The sequence below is a fragment of the Crocodylus porosus genome, unplaced genomic scaffold (assembly GCF_001723895.1).
Source record: "Crocodylus porosus isolate Cpor-Errol unplaced genomic scaffold, CroPor_comp1, whole genome shotgun sequence".
NCBI lineage: Eukaryota > Metazoa > Chordata > Crocodylia > Crocodylidae > Crocodylus > Crocodylus porosus.
Genome location: NW_017728886.1, coordinates 15,652,094 through 15,674,618, shown reverse-complemented (window position 1 = coordinate 15,674,618; position 22,525 = coordinate 15,652,094). Strand labels below are relative to the sequence as shown.

Below are 22,525 nucleotides of genomic sequence, written 5' to 3'. Positions count from 1 at the left end.
GGGGGTTATTAGGCAGGGAAACAAATTTTATGACCACAATAGATGGACCCCGATTTAATTCCTGTTCCACCATGCAGCAGCTGACAGAACCAATTGATTTAATGGATAACTGTCTTACCCCTGACGTAGTAATAACCATCTCCTTTTTAATGGTCTTGATGTTCCACTGATCAAGATGGCATTTCCTAGGGCCATTTTGCTGTCTGCTATCTTCTCCCAATTCCTCTACTCCTATTTCACAGCCTGGAAACTCTTAAAAATCACAGGTCCACCCATGGAGACCAGTCTCCAGAAAGAGCTACGGTTTCATCCTTAAGTTAAGCAGAAAAGGGAGGATGGGTCTGCTGAACATCAGCTGCCTCTGATCTATGCAGCCATAACTTTGGAACCATCCGCATACTCCTCCACACTTTCATTCTGCCTTTAAGGCATGTATTATATTCTGGAGCACACTGTATACAACGAAATATGGTAGCTTCCCTGGCTATTCTGTGAGAAAATATAATAGTGTACAAATTTGCATCACAGAGAGTAACAAGTCCTCTAATCTTTCCATAAGCAGGTGTTATTTGTTACAATTTTCAGCTAGGAGTTCAGCATGACTTTCAAATTGCTGTATATGACAAAATTGTTTGTATAGGACAGCAAAAAGGAGTGGCATACATCATTAAATTTAAAACAACTTTTTCAAAACCTATTTTGATGTTGAAAATAGAAGCAGCAGCACAGTTAACTTGGACATGTATCTTAGTTTAGTATAAAAATTGGGCACATTTGACTGTCTGCTGTTTAGTGTATGCTGAGATGTTTTTGTTCAGAGGTATTAAAATCATTAACGTGATAGTGGTCAGTCAAAGAAAAATATAGTTGGAAAATGCTGCCTTTATTTGCCTTCATGATTTCACACAAACATTAGTTTTCACAAAATTCTGAGCATAACCTTGAACATGTTTATACCTGAACATCTTCAGTGGAAAAACTGTATGTAGAAAAGTAGTATTCTTGCCTTACAACAGGGGTAGGCAACGTTTCATAGCTGGTAGGGCTGGAAGGGACCTGAGCAGATCATCAAGTCCGACCGCCTGCCATGGGCAGGAAAGAGTACTGGGGTCAAATGACCCTGGCAAGGTGTTCATCCAGCCTCCTCTTGAAGACCCCCAGGGTAGAAGCCAGCACCACTTCTCTTGGAAGTTCCTTTTAGATCCTAGCCACCCTGACAGTGAAGTAGCACCTCCTGATGTCTAGTCTGAACCTACCCTCTACCAGCTTGTCACCATTATTTCTCGTCACTCCTGGTAGTGCTCGGGAGAACAGGGACTCCCCCAGTGCCTGCTGGTCCCGACTAGTTTGCAACAGGCCACTAGATGCCCCCTCAGCTTTCTCTTGTGGAGGCTGAACAGGTTCAGGTCCCGTAGCCTCTCCTCGTACAGGCCTGTCCTGCTGCCCTCCGATCATGCGGGTGGCCCTCCTCTGGACCCTCTCCATGTTGTCCACATCCCTCCTGAAGTGTGGTGCCCAGAACTGGATGCAGTAATCCAACTCCAGCCTGACCAGTGCTGCACAGAGGGGGAGTATCGCCTCCTCAGACCTGCTCGAGATGCATCTGTGGATGCATGACAAAGTATGGTTAGGCTTCCTGCCCACGTCCCCACACTGTCAGCCCATGTTAATTTTGGCATCAATAATGACTCGAAAGCCCTTTTCTGCCTCTGCACTGATGAGAAGGGAGTTCCCCAGCCTGTAGGTATGGTCGTTTTTTGGTCAGAGCACCAAAAACCTCCACAATGCCAACCTTGGAAGGTGCCAGAGGGCCGACATGCCAGAAAAACAAAATGAGGACAGGGGGTATGTGGCAGGATGCCTTGCACGTGTCCCTTGCCCCCCAGCCCTGCTGCCCCGTGCCCACCAGCCCAGGATCTGTGGCTGGCCCCAGCTCTGAAAAGCTGCTGCCAGCTGCAGCCAGGAGGCTCCAAACAGCTGTGCTGGGGTCTGGAGCCCCGGCATCAGCTCCGTACCGGCATGTGCACCCGCATATTACAGCAGGTGGTGGGGGAGAGGCCTGAGGCAGTGTAGCCCATCTTTCTCCTGCTCTCAGGCCAGAGATGGTGACTGGGCTCCAGAGCCCAGTGCAGCTGTCTGTAGCCAGCCTGGGCTCTGGGCAGCTGCAGCAAGCAGCGGGCAGACTGCAGACAGCTGTGCCAGGCTGTATAATCAAAGTTTATACAGAACCATTCAAGCCTCAGAAACATCCAAGCCAGTAGATCAAGCAGTACTTATCTCCTTGATCTACAGCACAGCATATTAAAAGAATGCCATGCCATTCTCAAGAGAAAACTGGAGATATGGAAAGAACAAATGTATAATGATACGTCAGAAGCCTTTTGACTCTGCACTTCTCTGGTCAAAGGTTTATCAGTTTCTGACTTACAGTACTGATAGAACTTCGGCTCCTACTCTGTGTCAACAAGGGACACTTGCAATACACCAAGCAATTCTGGATTGCTTTTTTATCTGACAGTGCTGATACGAAGGAAAGCAGCATAACTGAACACGAACAGCCCACAGACCCCTTTCAAGCAGACTTGACAGTTCAGTCCAGACTGAACAGTTTATTTAGTCATAATGTCCAGAAAGGTCATCCAGGCCTCCCACGTTCCATCTTTTCTAAAGTTTACTTTTTTCAGCTGTCTCCGAAACTTTCAAAGTTGATAGCACCTCCTCCAGCACTTAATATTGTAACAGGGCTAGAGTGGGAAGGATAAAAGGACACTCACTGAAGGCAGCCTCAAGAGGCTGCACCTGGCCAGGGAACAGGCTGCCTGGAGCTACCAGGGGTTAAGCAGGCACCAGGCGACCCTGGAGCAGGGCTCTTCTGTTTGTTTGCTTGATCACTTGCTTTGTTGAACAAGCCTGCAGGCTCTGCAAAACCTCTGAAAGGTAAGAGGCAAATCAGGAAGTGAAGCCTGGATGAACCACTGGAAGATAGTTAAGTGTTAACTTACTGGTTTAACTTCTTTTGGGGTTTTTTGCATCGCTACCAGGCCTGGGTGGCCTCTGAGTATTATCTACCAGTCTGGCTGCAGCAGAGGCAAGGGAACTGAACAGTGGGTCCCTGGCCAAAGCTAGCAGCAAAAGTAAAACTGGTCAGCTCAACTAGCATGACCAAACATACCCTGCTGTGATCTGCCCAGGCTCTGCCCATAGCAGCCTACAGATATCACTATTCAATATTATCAATATCAATAATTCCTTCAGTTTTCCTTCCAACAGAAATATTATGTTCTTGCAATCAACTACTGTAATCCAAGCAAAACAAGTTCTTGGACATTTTCCATGGTCTAGCAACAGATCCAGGAGCTCTATTACGTGCCTTCAGATCTGGACAAGTATTTTATCCCAATCCCTTCCACATCAATGATTTATGAAGTTAAAATTCGAGCACTGGTCTATATCATCTCTCCTAAACTACTCTTGCACCTTGTGAAGCATGTATTGCCAGGCCAGGGAGAAACAAGCAAGAACAAATACTCCCACACAGGATTGATGGTAGCCAGTACACTTGGATTCTAGGTCAAAGTAGCGGCAACTGCACTGCACACTTCCTTGCCTTTTAACCATCGTCTCTTCTTACCAGCCAGTAACCACTTTTATAGCATCTAGCACAAGAGACATGATCACAATCAATCTCTTGGGGATACATTGCAATATCTTTGGCTATCCTTTGATATGAGGATGTTGTCATCTGCCAGGAAAAGGGGGGCAGAATTGGTGAGTTTTAAGATGGTTGAAGAGTCCAATCCATGCTCTGCAAGTTTTTCCACAGATATGACTGGGGGGCGGGAGGGGAAGGAGGGAAGGCACAGCTGTTGGCCAGGATGTTGTGCACTTTCCTTTCTCCTCTGCCATTTCTCAGCTTCCTCAGCAAAACTGTTCTCTTCGAAGTGGGTTGTAGCCTGATATATCGTGCAGAGACCTGTTATCAGCCAGCACTGACTGGAAGAGGTGGCTGTCAAGGTATGGGAAATGCTCAACACTTCCCAGGGGTTCTCCACCAATAATTAAGTTGTTGAGGGAGGGAGGCACCTTTTGCTGGGGCAGGCTGATGGAGCACCTTTGTTTTCCCAAAATTAAGGGAAAGTCCCAAGCTATGACAGGCACCTGAAAAAAGGTCAAGGGTAGACTGCAGATCAGTCCTAGTATGCACAAGATAAACACTGTCAGAGTACTAAAGGTTGGTGATGCCACTCTTGGTAAACTTTTGTTTTGCTGCAAAGGTGCCACAGGTTAAAAAAGCTGACTATCCTTTTGATATTCAACCCCAAGTTGTGAGGAAAGTGGTCACGGATAAAAATCAAAATCACAACAAGGTAGATGGAGAAAAGGGGCTGGGGAGATGACACAGCCTTGCTTGACACCAGTACGGATGGTAAATGGGTCTCTGTCTCTGATCCACTGCAAAGGAATGTAGCGGTCATGCCACCGTGAAGTAGCCTGAGGACACTGATGAACTTCATGGGACAACCAAACCCAGCCAGTACCTTCCATAAGGCCTCACAATTGATGGAGTCAAAAGCCTTGGTTAGGTCAATGCCATAAACAGCTCCTGGCGTTGCTCTCTACACTTTGCCTTGACCTTTCGTGCAGCAAAAATCATGTTGGTGGTACCCTGTGATGGTCTAAAGCCACAATGAGATTTTTGAAGGGCATTGTCAGAAGAAGGGAAGGGAAGGGATGATTCAGAAAGAGCTAAGAATCTTCCAGGCAAAGGAGAGGAGGGCAATGTCTTGGTAGTTCCCACACATTGACTTGTTCCCTTTCTTGAAGATGGTGACAATGTTGGCATTCTTTAAGTCAGGTGGAACTTCCTCATTAACCTGTATTTTGACAAGAAGTTGGTGAAGTTTTTGCACTAGTGCTGTTTCACCAGCTTTGCAAACTTCTGCAGGAATACCATTTGGTCATGGTACCTTATTGTTCTTGGTCTGAGTGAAGGCATGTCAGACTTCCTTGAAGGATGGGGGATCAGCAAGAGATTCTATTATTGGGTGTTGAGGGATGGACTCGATGGCAGCAGCTGAGACCTCAGATTCACAGTTGAGTAGAATCTTGAAGTGCTCCTTCCAGCATTGTTTGATGGACAGACTATCCATGAGAAGGGTGGAGTCATCCTGGGATTGCAAGGAGGTTGGGCCATTGGAACATGGCAAGTATATGGCTTTTATTGCTTGAAAGAAGTTTCTCATACAGTGTTGATCAGCAAAATTCTGGATCTCCATGGCCTTCACTTGCCACCACTGGTTCTTGTAGTTCAGAGGAGGCTACAGGACAACAGCTTTAAGTTGCTGGTAAGCCTGTCATTTTTTGCTGGTTGGAGGGCTCATTTTGCCAAATGCAGAACATGGTTCTCTTCTGATGGATAAGTGTTAGGATTTCCTCATTATTCTCATCGAGCCAATCTTGGTGACTGCAATATAATTACTAGCAGAGCACCACGAGACTAACATTTACTTCACCTGAGTGACACTACGTGAAAAGGACATACACCAAATAGCCATTCACATCAATCAAGTGAGGAAATTAAATGAAAGTGATGGAGCCTATATGTTGAGACATTTCCAAGAAAGGATACCTGAAGTTGGACTCCTAAATCCATACTTAGGCATCTAAATACACGTTTCATTTAAATTCCTGCTTCAGTGCAGGCTCTGATAATGCACAAGCATGGCAAAATAAAACAACTACAGACAGTATCTACAGATAGTGACAATCATATTTGTAAAGTTTAAATAATAAACACTAGAATGACTTTCTAAACCAAGGTTTGGTAATGTTTTTGAACAATGCCAAAAACACCAGCAACTGACTTGCAACATGTTGGCATGCCAGGGGTAGACAGCAAGAGAACTGCAAGGGGCCCGATCCTTGTTATGGCACTGCAGCCCCAGCCCCTTCCCCAAGGCATAAGTGCCAAGCAAAATGCCTTCACATCACGTTCTGGCACATGTGCTGGCGGTGGCCTACCCCGTCCTAAACCCTCTTACTCAAATAAGTATTTGTTAATAGATAATAAAACTAGGCCCAGTGCTTGAGGGGGAAAGTGCAGAGCAAGTCAATGAAATAGTTTCTAACGAAGCTTCATCTGTGTATAAGAGCCAAAGACTGTAACATTTTCTGGAAAAAAATTAGCATTGAGAAGATTCCAGAATAATCTGCAAATCCCCTCCAATTATAACAGAAATGTATGCCAATGGTTTTACTACACTGAAAACATCAAATTCTTTGTCAAATAATGAAACCTAAATCACAAGGTAGCTTTCTATTCAAGTTTGACATGATGATTTGCCAGCATCTGATGAAGTGAGCTTCAGCTCATGGGAACTTATGCTGTAGTGTACACACGCACCCTTTAGTTAGTCTATGAAGTACACATCTACCCTGCCTTATAATACTCACTGTTAAACACTAACTGTGATAAAAGTATATTTACACAAGCTATTATACATGAAACTGCACTATGTGCTATGTATCATATAATGCATTATACGTAAATATATAAATATAAAATAATCCACAAAATATAGTACATGATATTTAAGTTGTACAACACAACTTGCTCAGTAGATGATCCCATAGCTTTTAATTTCTAGTTAGGCGACAATTAGCCTGGAGTTTACTTACATAACAAGTATTTTCAAACCCAAATAGACAGTCAAATTCTATCACGAATTTTTATGAATTGAATATATTGGTAAATTTAAACCCTAAAAACAGAAGAGTAAATGACAAATACTTCCATCTCAACCTCAGTAAGATATCTTAGACTCTTTGGTGTTGAGAAACTAGCCAGAACAATTGAAACAATGAATATAAACCAAAAGAGGCTTTCATTAGATGTCCATCACCTACCTTATATAAAAGGTGGTATTTTGAGTCACTCAATATGGATACCTGCCATAAACAGGTCCATACCTGACACCCAAGACAGCAACAATTTGGGGAATTTTCCTTCCTGTAGCCAAATACTAACAGCAAGTTAAATGGTAGGCTTCAACTGTCTGTAGCTAAGAGACAAAACCAACAATACCCAACACGGCCCTTTACAGTAGGAAACTATTTTGTTCAGAACAGAACAGGCACACAATACATTACACATTTGTTCACCCAGCTATAGTGATTTATAACAAAAGTTACTCTCAACTGAGTTGACATCTTATGTAAACTTTCCATGGACAAAGATGTGGAAACAGAATAACTGTTCATGGAGTTAAGCGTGTGTAAACGTTTATTTTGTTATTTAAGAAAAAAGGGTAGACCAATATGGTCATGTTTAGAAAAAAACAATCCCAGCCCTAAATTTAATCTTTTATTTTGAACAATATTAAAAACAACCATAAAGATGCACGATGTCTGGAGAAAACATTTAATAAGTTTTGCCTCTCTTTCTGCTGCTGTGTGAAAGTCATTTTTGTAGGAGAGAAGAAATATGGAAAAATGTTTCAGAGAGATCATAAAAAGTGTTATTCATAGTAACTAGTTCCAACTCCTACTGAAATAGGATGATATTCAGGCTTCAATGATTTCTTGATTACCATGTTCTCTCACATAGAACATGCCCTGGAAAAAGATGCATATCATGGGTGTTTATAGACATGCCCCAGGAAGTGGCGGTGGGGGGAGGAGGGGTTAATTATTCACAGCTCCAAGAGCCACACTAATTAAAAGTGCTCAAAGCATCACATTATCAGCATCCCCATGCTGAAAAAAAAGGTTCAAATGAGCTTTAGTTCAAAGCACCCAGCTGCCATTTATCAGCTCAAAATTAATTTTACTAAAGCCAGGTGCTTTGAACTAAATTTTACTAAAGGTTCAAATGAGCTTTAGTTTACATTTAGTAAAGGTTCAACCTTTTTGAAACATGCACATCACCTTCCAACGTTTACTAAAGCAGGCTTTAGTGCTTATACTAACATATCTACCTTTTAAAGCAACAGTGGTACAAACTGCAAATCAAACTTACCACAAATGCACTACTTTTAAGGCCAGAAGAAACCATTTAGTGCCTCCTGCATATTGGAGGCCATTAAATACTAATCATTTCCACCTATACTGATCCAATAATTCTCATTTGGTTAGACATCTTTTTAGAAATATATCAGTCTTAATCTGAGACTGAGAAATCCAGCACTCCCCTTTGTAGGTTATTCTGATAGCCTCCTGAAATGCTAAGTGTGTGTCTAATTTCTGCTCTGAATTCAGTTTCAGTTTGCAGCCACTAAATTTTATTCAATGTCACTCTTTTTTTGTTAGAATAGGAACATCAACATTAAGCCTCTGTCCACTCTTCTGAGATGGAGGCATTTACCCATGCTTCAACAACATCTCATGAGAAGCTTGCCTGGTGAGAGATGGGACAAGTTGATATGAATAGGTCAATTATGTCGCCAACAGCTATATACAGTAGCTGTCAAAGAACCTGACTCTCTTTGCAGAAGCTACTTCCCAACTGTGAAAAGATGTGCTGTCAAGTGCATCAAAGCAATAGAAGAGATAATAAAGCATCTGTGGTGGGCCTCCGTTTCTCCCTCCATGGCAATGGTGTTCTTCCTACGGTAGTACGGAGCAAGGAAAAGAAGATCAAAGCTGGTTTGAAATTTGGCTTATTTTTTCTTCAGGCCTGAGGTGTTCAAACCTAAGTAACACAAAGTAGCTTAGAGTCCTTTAATGAGTAGACAACTTCATTACTTTGGAGCTGAAAAGTGTCTACAGGGGAACCTGGCATCAGTGCAACCCTTAGGAGGTACTTTGAGAGAGACTGGAAGGAAGACTAAGCCATACCCAAGCCCCTCTTCTCTACATTTCAAGACACTTCTTTCATGGAGGAAAGAAAGTTGTAGGCAGGCATCCCTAGCATTCTGAGTCAGTTTGGAACAAGAGGGGCAGATGGACCTATAGTCAGGATATACCTTTTTTCTAAAGAAAAAAAAAGTGTAGTACTTGTTGCTAACTGACGAAAAGATCAGGAAATCCAAATCCTGAAGGGAAGAAATTTGGCTTCTCACAATTATAGCTTATGTCCCATTCTTGGGAGAGGGGTCAGAGGCCTCCAAGCATGCTATGTATGAAAGAGATTACTAAGAGATTAATTTTTTAAACCAGAGCAAGATAAGAGTTAACCACCTCCTATTTAATAATCTCACTGCATTCAAGAGATACAAGCACACAACTGAAAAGGTTCCGTCTCCCCATCATCCTTGTAGTTCATTATGTCCTCAAAATGGGAGAGGGAGTTTCAACTTGGGCGCACACACAGAGCCCTGAAAAACTATTCAGAAGAATTCAAAATTGCACATATCCAAAGTGAATGAACACCAGGACTAGAAGTCAGGTAGACAGCTCCTTCACCTGTTTGATTCCCACCCCCACTTTCTTTACTGACCCCACCATTCTTGGATTGCTTTTCATGAGACAGTTCACAAAGCAGGCTAGAGAAAAAAAAATGATTTTAAAAAACAACAAAATAAAAATATAATTTAAAACAATGAAACCACATTATTCCAAACTTAAGTTTTAAATGACAAAGCTTGAGTTCACCTTGAAAAACAGGATCTCTTTCCTTTGATTTTTCCCGTATTATTTAAAAGATGCTTCTTTTAATTTTGAGGTGGGTTCATGATTGCAGCATCTCAGATTAATACCAGACAGAGTTATTTTGTAGGTTACAAAATGTCACGCAAGTGCTGCATTTGGGGACAGCATTAGAATTTCTTGTTTCCAAAGCTCAAGAGCTTTCAATCTGTGCAAAAAGACAAACTTTTGGTCTCAATTTGCCTTAGTTACTTTTGGTATCAATTTGCACAGCAGCTACAGATGTAATATTGCCATCTGAACCAACTCATTTAAAGTTGATAAGCCAACCTGAATTTGGAAAAAAAAAAATAAAACAGCTGAAAATTTGCTTTCCATTTCCAAGCTATGTCTAGAACAAGATGGGAAGAATGACATTTACTAGGTCTAAAAATGTGAAGACACATGGATACAGATTTTTTATTAGTTCTTAGGAAAACAACCTGCATTAGGCATCTAAATTTGTTATTTTTCAGTTGAAGTGTTAGAATTTTATACATGTAATGGATTTCCAACTTTCATCCAAATGCAGCACAATACAAAAATCAGACTAAAAAGGCCTGATTAGTATCTAAGTCATTGTCTAAACAAAAAAGAGTTAGTTCATATATACTTAAGCCATTGTGCTAGACATTCTATGGTTAGCAATGAGAAATATCACGGTTAGCATGAAGACTGTGTTTGTCAGCAAAGCTATGGTAGCCTAGCAATTTCTACAGGCTTAGTCTGCGTTGTAAAGTAACTAGAAAGAATAAACACGAAACAGTTTTAAAATCACTTCCCGATTTAAAAAGTACAGATTTTAAATCAATTATAAATTAAATCAAACCATCTTCCTACAAAGCTCCTAATCTCATTTAGATTTCACCTAAAGAGCCCATCCCACCCACATCATTTAGGTCAGGGATGTCCACAGTGGATCCAGTCTACAGAAACCTACTATCCAGCCCCCAGCGCTGCCTGCGAGTCTCAGGTAACAGGCAAACGTGCAGGGTGCACTGGATGGCCCCACGCACTGTGCAGTGCCAACTCCAGCACATCAGCTCCATGCCAGATCTAGCAGCCTGGACCCAGAACAGTTGCCATGGCCCTGGAGACAGCGTTTAGGGCTGGTCTGTGGGTCCAATCTGAGCTGTAGACCCACACCTCAAAGGCCAGATGAGTTTTGACAACCCTGATTTAGATGAGTCTTTTTTTTTCTTCATCAGTTTTATGCATCTTCTGAACAGTTATGTTCTTTTCCCCAACTTTTGCCTTTTGGAACTGTTATCACTTCAGTATTAAAAACACTAAACCTCCTCGTGTTTGGAAGAGATCCAAATACAATGAACATCACAGCATGAAAAGGGATATGTAGGGGCCTACCTAATACACAGCAGTTGCCCCGACTTCACGGCCTGAGTGTGGCATAAAATATCTATTGCATCTCTGGCTGGTCTCCCCAACTGTGTCATTGCATACCCTTTTTGTCGCAGAATATGGTGGGCCCCCCAACACTTCTTATTGGCCAAGGGGCCCTGGATATCCCTCCCATCCCCAAATTAATAAATGGCCATCTATCAGTCTCTGGGGAGGGGCAGGACTTCCGAGGTCCATTGGCCCGAGGCATGGGAGGGCCTGTCACACTACCATTAAAATCCCATCCCCCCCCCGTGCTTCAGGACGCCAGGGCTTTCCGCTCTCGTTTTTGCAGCTTTTCTCTCTCATGCTTGTTGCTGATCCTGCGCTTTTTTCACAGGAGACCTTCCAAATTCATTTTCTGCAAAAATTATGACATTGTGAATTTGGTAGCTCCCCTGGGATAGGAGACTGTTCTTCCTGTATAGTATTATGTAAAGTTTCACAAGCTGAGTGAAGACAGTTCACTGAAGCAATCTGAACCATCAGTCCACTTTTTATTAAATCAGATTTTTAACTAAACAGAAGATCCCACCAGAAAAGGAAGCATGAAGAGTTTATATAGGATCTTCACTATTACAAGTAACAGTGCAATCATAGTTTTCCTTTGCTTTACTGGAACCATAATAACTCTATATTTGTTACCAATCCTTTAAGAAACCCAAGTTAAAACATATGTAAAGAAGGGTTGCGAGCTTTTAACCCTATTCTGTCCTGAACCACCATTTCAAACATAGTGGTAAAGGAGATAATTAATGCAGTTTCCTTAAAATAACGCTTAAATCATGGTATATCCACTTTACATGGATGCAATGTTAAAAGGAGGTATTACTGATCCTGTTACAGATGAAGGAACTGAGGCAAAGTTGTGAAAAACTCAAGAGCCCCAACAAATCTAAGGAGATTCAGTTACAGAACCCAGGTCTCCAAAACTTCCACCCCCTCTAACCACTGAGAAAGTCCATTTTTTTTGGCAGACAATCTCAAAACACAGAAGCACAGCTATACACACTGCAGACAAATGCCACTTTCACATAAAAACATGCTTGGCCAGGCAGACAGACAACAAGAAAACACAATATGACTATGACTATATGGGGAAGCATCAAACTTCTGACCTTCATTTTGAAAGCATTTTGGCTTGTTCTGCAATCATTTTTTGTTAAATAAATGGCAAATAACTCTCAATATATTAATCTTTGACAAGCTGCAGCAGAGAATTTTGAAACATGCATGAAATCAATCCCAACGTGGCAACAGTAAGTCAACCAGACACGGAGACAAGTTAAATGTAGTGTACCTGTTAATATTAGTACTTGCACTGTTGTATGCAGAGCAGCTGTCATTAGGTACCACAAAGGCTGTTCTGCTTGTGATTCACTATGAATTATATATTTTAAAAGCAAATATTCCATTAACCAACATTTCAAGCATGAACAAGAAAAAAAGGGGGTTTTAACTCTATTGTTTTAATGCAAATAACACACACTTAAAGAACTTCTGTAACTGACTTAGTGAGGGAGGGAGAAACTGCATAAGCTTAAGAAAGCATATTATGGCATGCAATTGTAGGGAACAGTCAAGATCAGGTTGTACCAAGCAAAAGCATTACAAAAAAAGTTTATTGTACAATAAATCGCTACATTTTTGAAAACTAAATACAAAACAGCAAAGCTGCTGGTTGCAAACCCCACCTTATTCTTCCAAGCCACAGGAAGGAAGCTTCATTTTTAGCTAAGCTCTGTCTCTACCTGAACATGCAATTTATTTCCTGCCTACATAAAGTTTCTCAAAACTAGGAGAATGTTTCCATTCATCCTTTTATATTGTATATTTGATACCTGCAAGACGTACCATTATTGGTTCAAACTGGAAATTTTTGTCAGTTAACAGATATTTTTTCTATTAACTGGGCATAAATGAAAATGATAAGCAACGCTTTAAAATGGTGTCTAACATCAGCCTTTATACCTTTTGTCAGTTCTCTATTTCCATGGCAAAAATGTATTAGTAAGAAGCAATACAAAGGTCTTGAATGCAACATAAGAGGTTTCCCTACTCCCCCTCCCAAATATAATAGAAAAAATACATTTCTGCATCATAATTAGTAAGACTTCCAACAAACGAAGGATATCAAGGGTAACCAAAATCAGACATGTCTAACTCTGATCTATGGCATCTCTGTGACTACCATGTATTTGCAAAAATAAGTTTCACATCCAAAAAGTAAACAGCAAATAGAGTAAGATGAGTAGCAGGTATGAATTCATTCTCAAATAACCTCATTCTGAATGTCTGAAACATAAAACCTTCAACTTATGACAATTACATTTGGAACTCGCATCTGCATTCCCAGCCTTGGATACTGAGACCAAATCAGGTTAATTCCCAGCTCTAGGGGCTATACAAGTTTTAACATGTATGTTAGTTTTTCTTTAATAGTGCGGAAGTCTTTTCAAACTAATGGATTAGTTTGCAGTCCGAATAGTCGTATAATTCCTTGTGGCTGCTAATCCCTTGCCTATTTCTATGTGAAAAATGTAATGCTGCCCACAAGCAAAAGGTACAGTGGGCTTCAGCACTGACTAAAGTTACTATAAGACTCTGAAAGTAAAGAAGGCATTTGTCCATGTTACTGGATCCTCTTTCAGCAAAGTCACCACATAAAAACTCTTATTACATGTCCTCCGAATCAATGCTCTGCACCAAAAAACTAAATGAACTATTCACAATAAAGTAGGAGTTAGAAACTTTAAAAAGCATATGTTTGGGTACACACATTTCTGTACTGCTGCTCTGCCAGAAGAGGCGTATTCTTCTGCTCGTTAGAGGTAACTTTTCAAGTTAAACGCACGGAAAAAGAGAAGGCAGATTAACATGAGCTGCTAACCCAATGCTGCTAAGCTGTTGAGCCTGAATTAACAACTTAAGTTCAACTCCATGTTGCTTTACTGTCACTATTTTTACTTGAGTTGGCCAACACTTTTTGCAATGCAATCATACACTAGGAAAGGGAGGGTCCTTTGACTCTCTAATCAAAAAGTTGACATGACAGACACCAACAAGAAAAGAATATGGTTTCAAGATTACTTTTACAAAAGTCTATACCAGAACATAAAAGATGTCAATTACAATAAAAGTTGTAGACTAAAAATCAGTACATACCTTTTGGTTCTCCCAAACTTGAAATACAATTTTAGTAATTTATTTCTTCCCCACCCTGACTGCTTGGTTCTAGGGAACTGAAGTAACAGGGAGGAGGGAATTTGATTTGATAACCTTACCACATGTTTAATCTATTGAAGCAGCTCATTAGATTATTTGTTCTTGGTTTAAGTTGAATCAGTTATCTGAACAAAAACATGGTGAATTATTCTCCACTTAATAAGCTTTAAATCAATGTATTTGTTAGTGCAACAGTGTAGGTGACATTCAGCAGAGAGAGAATCAAACCATCATTTCAGACCACATACATTAAAAAATCCCCACATTTATGTAAACTTTAAATGTTAAGCAGGCATCAAGAGGTCACTGAAGGCCAGATATTCAAAGCTAGGTGAAAGGCATAAAAAAAAAAATCACACATGCATGACTTGTGCATAGCGCCTGGCAAGTATTTTCATGCACAAATGCTTATTTGTGTGCATTCATCATGTATCTTCTGCCTAAAGCAGCATAAAGAAACAAGAGCAACTTCTTGTGTTTAACTTTGAAAATCTGGACCAATATATATATATTAGCTATTCATAATTAACACTGCCTCATACCCCGCCCTCTACTGACATTAGGCATATTTTGCTTTTTGTATAAATTAATGATAGTTAAGAATATGTAGCCGACAACCACACTAGGTGACATATTTTGAAGATGCTGAAACTTATCAGAATTACTCTTTTTATCTCTCTGCAAGATCATGAAATTCTTGCCAGATAAAATGTTTTGGTCTGGCCCTCTACTATCATTTTTATAAAAAACCCTACCTAAAATGGGCATGTCTGCCTTTTATCTGAAGGAAAGCCCTTTCATTCAGGAAGAGTTAGTGTAGATTTTTCTTATTTATTTATGCCCATGTTAAATTTCTGACACAGTCATAAGACTGAAGTTAAGCAGCATCCAATAATACCGAAAGTTACTTTTGGAGAAGCTCAAGTTTATACAGTGGGGCAAAAAAAGAAAAAGTTGGCCAGTCAACCCTGTGGATACTCTCATTTTAGATTCGCATTTAGATCTGGAAGTGAAACAAGCTACATTTTCAGTCACACTGAAGAAAACATCTGCAAAAGAGAAAATACCCTCATCCTTAAGATTGAAGAAACAGTTGAAAAGCAGAGTAGTTTTCCCCAGTTGCCCAAATCACACACAGACACAAGAAGGCTTCAAATGCCATTCATGAAAGAATGCACCACAAACATCAGCATTTATTCATTTTTGAAGTTTTTTTTGCAAATGACAAAAGACCCAGCTTACCAGCTTTACTTTTGTTTACCTAGACTTACATTACATAAACATTTGTCAAAACTTACTAAACCGTTGGCATTCATGCACAACTAGAAAACATCCTTAATTTATTTAAACCAGAAATGTATTACCAGTAACGTTTAACATCTTGCACTACTAAATATTAAAAAAAATGTTGAAATTATTAAAAAGTTTGTCCTGGAAATGTTAACTTCACAGCAGACTTTACTAGTTGGCTCACATTTCAAACAAAATGGAAAAGCAAGAGTCATGCTAGTGTTAGCATACATTTTGCCCTAGCACTACTGAAGGATCACGGTTCACCTTGGATCATATATAAGAAAAAGAAAAGTGCATACAGAAGTTTACAACAATTTTAAGGACAAAAAAATGGTCCTACTGATGTGGTCCCAACAATTAACTCAAAAGTCTATGACAAATACGAGCTCCGATGAGCTGTTTATAAATACTTTAGATTAGGTAGATATACTGAAAGAATAGTTCGTTTGAAATCTTCAAAAAAAATGTTCCTGTCAATCCTCAAATGGTGCTGTTATAGCTTAAAATTTCTGTTAAATGCGTGCGTTGAATTACTTGTTATCCAAGCGTAGCAGCTGCTCCTTACCATTTATTGTTAATGACTTTAACTGGCCATCTTCTTCAACTTCTACTCTCTCTTGTCCATTCTCAACAATTCTGCAGGACAAAAACCATTTAAACATTTCAAGGCATTTTTAACTTAAGTGAAAGTAAGCAGCACCTTTAGCTATGGAGCAAATGAAATATACTGCTGGCATAACTAGGTGTGGTTGGTTAAATTACAGTAAGCAGGATTTTGATTCAACCCAGCAGAAACCAGACTATTTACTTTCCCCTACCAAAATGTCACTTTCTAGAAGTACTTATAAGTTTCTGTCTTTAATTAAGACCCAAGCCACTGGTATACTACACTATGCTGTAGACAGCTACAGCCATTATCTTCCATATATTTTCACATCTGTTGCTGGTGATGACGCTGGCCACACTGGCTGATGATGACTACATGCACTATACTCATATTTTCACAATTTGGTTGTGGTCCTTTTCAGACTTAAAACACTTTCTTCTTTCTTTCCCATTCCTATGCCCTCTGAAAGCAAATAATTCAATTTTTGATTTAAATACAGAAGTTATATCATCCAGGAAAGGCAGAAATTAAAGTTGCAACCAACCAGTCCATTAGGTACAAGGTGACAAAATATACAACTATGTTTGTTTAACTAAGTTTTAGTAGTAAAGCTACACAACACATATGCATCATGCCATGACGTTCGAAAGTGGTTAAAACTTGTCTAAACAAAAAATAATATCAATCTCATTTAGTATTTATCCAGTCCAACCATAACATGTACATGTTGGGTCTGGGAAACAGCCTACTTCTCTAGTTGCTGGTCACTAGATTTTAACTGCTTTGTTCAGAGAGCAGGTATAAGCCAAATTAAAGGGTCAGTCTGTAGGTGACAATTTCCAAAGCAATATATATTGGAAGGACAGAAATATCAAGCAGCTTCCTACTTTATAAGTCAGTGCTAGCTCCAATTTGATGGCCAGACATGGAAGTCACTCAAAACTACTGAGACAAAAGGGCTTTTTGCAAGAGTTGGCAGAGATTGTATTAGCTAGCTCCAAGAACAATGTGACTGTTCTTTGTCTATGAGACTTTGACTTGGGTCTAAAACAGAGGCCAGGCAATTATTTGAGGTGGAGGGCTGCTTAACAAGGTTTGGTGAGCTTTTATAGGCTGCATGGGTAGCCCCACCCCTTGACAGTTGCCCCACTGCCTGGTTGCCACACTGGAACTAGAAGTGCCAACCCTAACTCCTGACCTCTGCCACCAGAAGTCCCTCTCACTGCCCCCCCCCCAAAAAGCTCCATTTAGGAGGGGAGACTGCCATCTTAGATCCAGAAAAAAACCAAATCATACACTAGAAGTTAAACATCTACTATAGCTTATTTAAATTTTATTACAAAAAATATTTTGTCATGGTTTGCGTTTGCATACTGTAAGCAGAGATGACTGCATAACTCAAAAAAATCTTAGTCATGTATAGTGTGCATGTAGGGTGTGGCTAGGGATGTGAGCGCATGTATGGTTGCGTGTAGGTATGTGTATATGGTGGGGTGTGGCTGTATGTGGGGGAATTGTATGCACAAGGTATGTGCGGGGGGCAGGGTATGTGTGTAGCATTTATGTGGTGGGGGGGCGCTGGAGACCCCACCCCCACCCTATGGGGAGGCAGCAGTAGGGGGAGGCAGCAGTAGGCAGGGGCGCTCAGGGTGCTGGTGCCTGGTGGTATGCCACTCTGGCCAGCACTGAATATTGTGGCGAGGAGGCAGCTGGCTCCAGTGCATGGGGCTTCCCTCCTATGCTTTGCGAGTGCAGGGGTTGAACGTGAGCAGTGGGGAGCACCGGCGATAGAGACATCCCGCTGGGGGCTGCACTCCTCACAGCAATGCGCAGCACTGGCCAAAGCCACATGCCACCGGGCAACAGCACCCTGAGCAACCCCACCTGCTGCTGCTGCCTGCTGGGACTGAATGTCATGGGGGTCCCCACATCCCCCCCCCACACCTTCCCTCACACCCACACACTGTTGACATGGGCTCTGCACTGCCATCAGCCCAGCACAGCCCCACCCTCTGCACTCCCACCCAGCTGCAACTCTACCCCCACCGCTTCCCTACCTGCTGCCTGGAGTAAGGGGGACGCCAGGGAAGCTGAGCAGGCCCCTGGTGGTTGCAGCAGCAGCCCTATGTAGAAGCTGCCTTCTGGCCAAGCCAGGCCCTTGTGCCCACGAGGGTGGGAGTGAGGTGCATGTTGGGCGGGGGGGGGGAAGGTGTATAAATGGGCACCTTGCTTCCACCTCTGTGGGCAGAAGGGCTCTCAGTGTGATGCAATTTGCTGGTGGGCACTGTGGGCTGGATACGGTTCATGAGACGTAGTCTGCCTGCCCCTAATTCTTCTGTGGATGCCTCTCTGCAAAGCACATCCAAGCTGCATACTACTATGATTTCTTGTGTACTTTGCAGTGCAATTTAAGCAGCAATTTTTTCTAGATAGATAAGGATATGGCACACCTAATGCTTTATTTACCTTGCTGTGTAAAGTTTTTTAAATATGTTGATGGCTTGGTTATCTCTAAACGTGTGCTGAATTATGGCATTTAAAAGTTTTATTAACCAGGCTGTCAGTTAACAGCATTTTTCTTCCTTGGTTAAGAGCTGTGTGCCTGTAACACTTTTTCACTCTACCGTTAGGCCTTTCTTAACCATGTCAGCTAATTCATTTGACTTCTCCTAACCAAGTATCTGGGCAATAGAGAATTATGGTACACTGGCCCTGCTTTTCTGTCTGGGCTATTGATTCCCTAATAAGCTAACTGTCTACATATTTTCCAGAATGCAACTGTACTGCTGTTTTGGATATTTATTCAGAAAGAGTCCACGCTGCTATGTGAACCCAAACTGTGTTATAACAAGTTAGGATAACTGTACCTCTTAATTGCTCACAAAAATCACAACTGAAGATATAACAGATGGACTTCAAGAGAGCCTCTTGGGCAACAGCAGAGGCTTCTCAATTAGTAGTCCACAGAAATCATAGAATAGTAGGGCTGGGAGTGACCACAGAAGACCATCTAGTCCAACTCCCTGCTGAAGCCAGTATCACCTTTGACTAAAGCATCCCAGTCAAGTGTTTGTCTAATTTGCTCTTAAAGACATCCAAGGATTGATGTTCTACAACTTGTTTAGTTGGCTTGCTCCAATGCTCAGCCTCCCTCATAGTGACAAAATTCTTCCTCATCTCCACCCTTATTTCCCTGGCTGCAATTTAAGACTATTGCTCCTTATCCTGTTTCCTGTGGTCACAAAGGGTTGTCCATCTCCATCCTGTCAAATGCTGCAAGCTGATGAAGGGTACTGGAGGAAGGTATTTAGCTAGAACCTTCCATTAAGAAGTACACCAGGGCTTTTCTTGGTGGAATGTCCTACCTACTCTTAAGAATTTACCCAACAGAAGACAAAACCATTTGCTCTTTAAATCAAGATGGGCAACTGCAGTACTGAAAAAATGTTAATTTCACTTCAAAAGCTGGTTGGGAAAGCCTAAGTGGAAAAAGTACATGACTAACAAACTGGAGAAAGTAGCAAATACGACCCATTATATTCCACCTGCCTTAAAATCAGAAGGTTAGCATTGCTGAGTAAACTAACAAGAGCCTCCTCATCTCCAGTTAATAGCCTCACAGGAAATGAAGAGGACACTGTACTTCTCTTGCAGGAAGCAAGGCTCTAAATTCAAGTACTGACTAGCCAGAGGCCAAAAAAATAAATATAAGATGGTTCATCCAGAAAAAGTTCCAAAAACAGCAACCCAGAAGTAGTCCCATTACTTGATCCCTTCCTAGCAGCTGACAGTAGTGCCCCGATTAAAACACCTGACACCTGTTTGGAGCTTCCTCACTTTGACTCAACCCTTATCCATCAGGTATCCAGGTAAGCCTGCCTGTTTACATATATACATGGTAGGAACTATCCTGTAATGGAAGAGACAGATAACCCAAACAAGATCCTTTGTTTCTATAAATTATAGATACTAACAAAAATACAGTATGGAAATCAACATAAGGGGGGAAAAGGTGCTACTGGCTTTGACAAATTCATTAGAACATGTGTATTACTTATAAATCTCCATTACCTCTTTGTAGTGATTTTTCTGCCGTTAACTATTTTAGTAGAAGTTGATACCGATTTGAAGTTACCCATCCCACTGCCACCAAATGACGCTGAGGAGAATGAAGTAAGGCCCCCATGGCCCAATGAACCAAATGAAGTAAAACCTGTTGGGAATAAAGTTGACATGAAAGTTATTGACCAAATTAGTTTAAAAAGACACCGCTTACTTTCAGTAGGCAAAAGCTTCATATTGCAGTTTTCAACAATGAGTCAAAAAAGCCAATTATTTCCTCTTCCACAGATTATTAGGATACTTTCTTAAAACTGGTTGGCTGGAGACTGTTTTAATTTTAATGAAATCAGCTCCCCTTCTAAAATTTGGGTCACTGGTGCCTGAAAAGTTAAGTACTGGCTACTCACTGAATTCAATTTAAAGCATCAAAACTAAGCAGTAATGCTTAAGCTGGGCACTCAAGAATACACCCATTTAGAAATTAAGTATGTTGTGAAAATGAACCACACTGTTAAGGTGGGTAGATAAATAACTATTTTTAGTATCTCAGTTTCTGTAAAGAATAACACACAAATCAATTTTTCATTTCCATAACTGCGCTCTAACACTTTTCATGATTTTTTGTATGCATCTAATATTACTTTAACCTTACAACTCTGTTTACAGCAGAAGTTAGACCCTTTTGGCACCAGTACAACTTTCAACTTAAAGTCTGCTTTAAATATTTACCTGTATCAAAAGAAGGAAAGCCACTTCCAAATGCAGGAAAACCACTAAATGTAGAAAAAAATGATCCACCACCTCGGTTTCTGCTTCCGCGTGGACCTCTTCTGTTCCCAAAGAAGTCCTCAAAAGGATCTTCTATAAACAAAAAAAAAATAAGTCTTAGATTTTTTTTTTCAAAGGATCTTCATTGTTTCTGTAGCAACTATATTTAAAAATAAAAATTTCCTTTAAAGATATTTCCTGTTTAGAGAGGGGTTCCCAGTGAAGCATATGGTTGTGACTCGTCAGAAAAAAACTACTCGAGTAAAAGAAATATTACAGGGGTGTTCACCGCTAGCCTGCAGGCCAAATGCAGCCTGCAGAGCTCCCCACAGGTCATAAAATCTGGCAGCAGGGGAATAGTGACAATACTGCCACCCTTCCCCACTGCCAAAATCTCAAGTCCTGCAGGACAGGTAAGAACTGGATCACAACCATCCCCCAGCACAGCCAGATCAGGACCAAGCCATGCCCCCCTTCTCCAATTGAGGCTGAGTTGGCACTGAGTTAAGTGCCCGTGTCACTGTGGGGCTAGACAAATGATCACCACATCAAAATTTGTACCTAGCAGTAATTCTCCACAGCAAAACATACTGTTAGCATACTGATGCATTAAAAAAAACCCTGAAAATTCAGAATTACCATTTCTATTATAATAGATTTTTACAAAACTATTATATACCACTGACAATATTTTACAACATGGGTTAGTTACACAAAGACAATAATTTTGGACATGCTGGGGTGGCGATCTGTTGAGCAGTGTTGAAAGTACTGTGTTGCAAAACTGCCTTATTCTTCAACACATGGTTTTCCAACATGTTTGTGATGGCCCTCATTTTGGGTTTGTTTTTTTAATTCTGCAACTAAAACAGTCTGAAACCCACCCTCCATCTTAATTAAAACATAAAGAGTTCAGAGTAAAACTCCCTTGTGCACCTTACAGCATCTCCAAAGTGAGGAAGAACCAGACTTGCATTCCTAATTGTTTTAAAACACATATGATTTTCTTCATCAAGATCTTTTCAGAATTTTCCACCAAGTCTCAAAAAAGGTACAACATCAATTTACCAAAAATAAATCATTATAGGGACTCTTTAATGCAGAAGGCACATTAGCAAATCTACTAACCAATTTGTGTCATGGACGTGACAAAGTGAATTCACAACTAGAACTAAATTTTTGCAAGAAAGCATTATACAAAGAGTAGAGCATGAGACTCCACTTTTCAGTTTGGCACATTAAACTAGCAAGCAAAGCCATTCCAGTTAGCAGGATAGTCTAATATATTCCTGCTAGTTCCAGAATGACTCATGAGTGAGTTATGAAGGTCATTGACTCATGTGTAGAAGCAATCTATATTATATTACTGCCCACTGTTATGCTTTCTATTTATAGTCCATTTTTTCTTTAGTTACCTGGTGTTAAAAATAAAACAAAAATTATGCATAACCTAGCTCTGACCTTATAATCCACTGCAATAATTGCCGGTACAAATTGCCTGTGCCGGGGTCAAAACCCCCTACCTCTACCACAACAGTAACCATAGTT

At 40.8% G+C, this 22,525-nt stretch overlaps 1 protein-coding gene across 1 annotated transcript in view; it reads right to left on the bottom strand.

The window, feature by feature from the left end:
* The window catches only part of DNAJB6 (DnaJ heat shock protein family (Hsp40) member B6), an 80,321-nt gene that overhangs the window by 30,619 nt on the left and 27,177 nt on the right, over positions 1–22,525 (bottom strand). The window contains exons 6-8 of the mRNA XM_019530596.1: positions 20,939–21,070; positions 20,219–20,360; positions 16,106–16,176 (exon numbers count right to left, since the gene is read on the bottom strand). Coding sequence (XP_019386141.1) covers positions 16,106–16,176; positions 20,219–20,360; positions 20,939–21,070 — 345 coding nt within the window. The remainder of the gene's footprint in view (positions 1–16,105; positions 16,177–20,218; positions 20,361–20,938; positions 21,071–22,525) is intronic.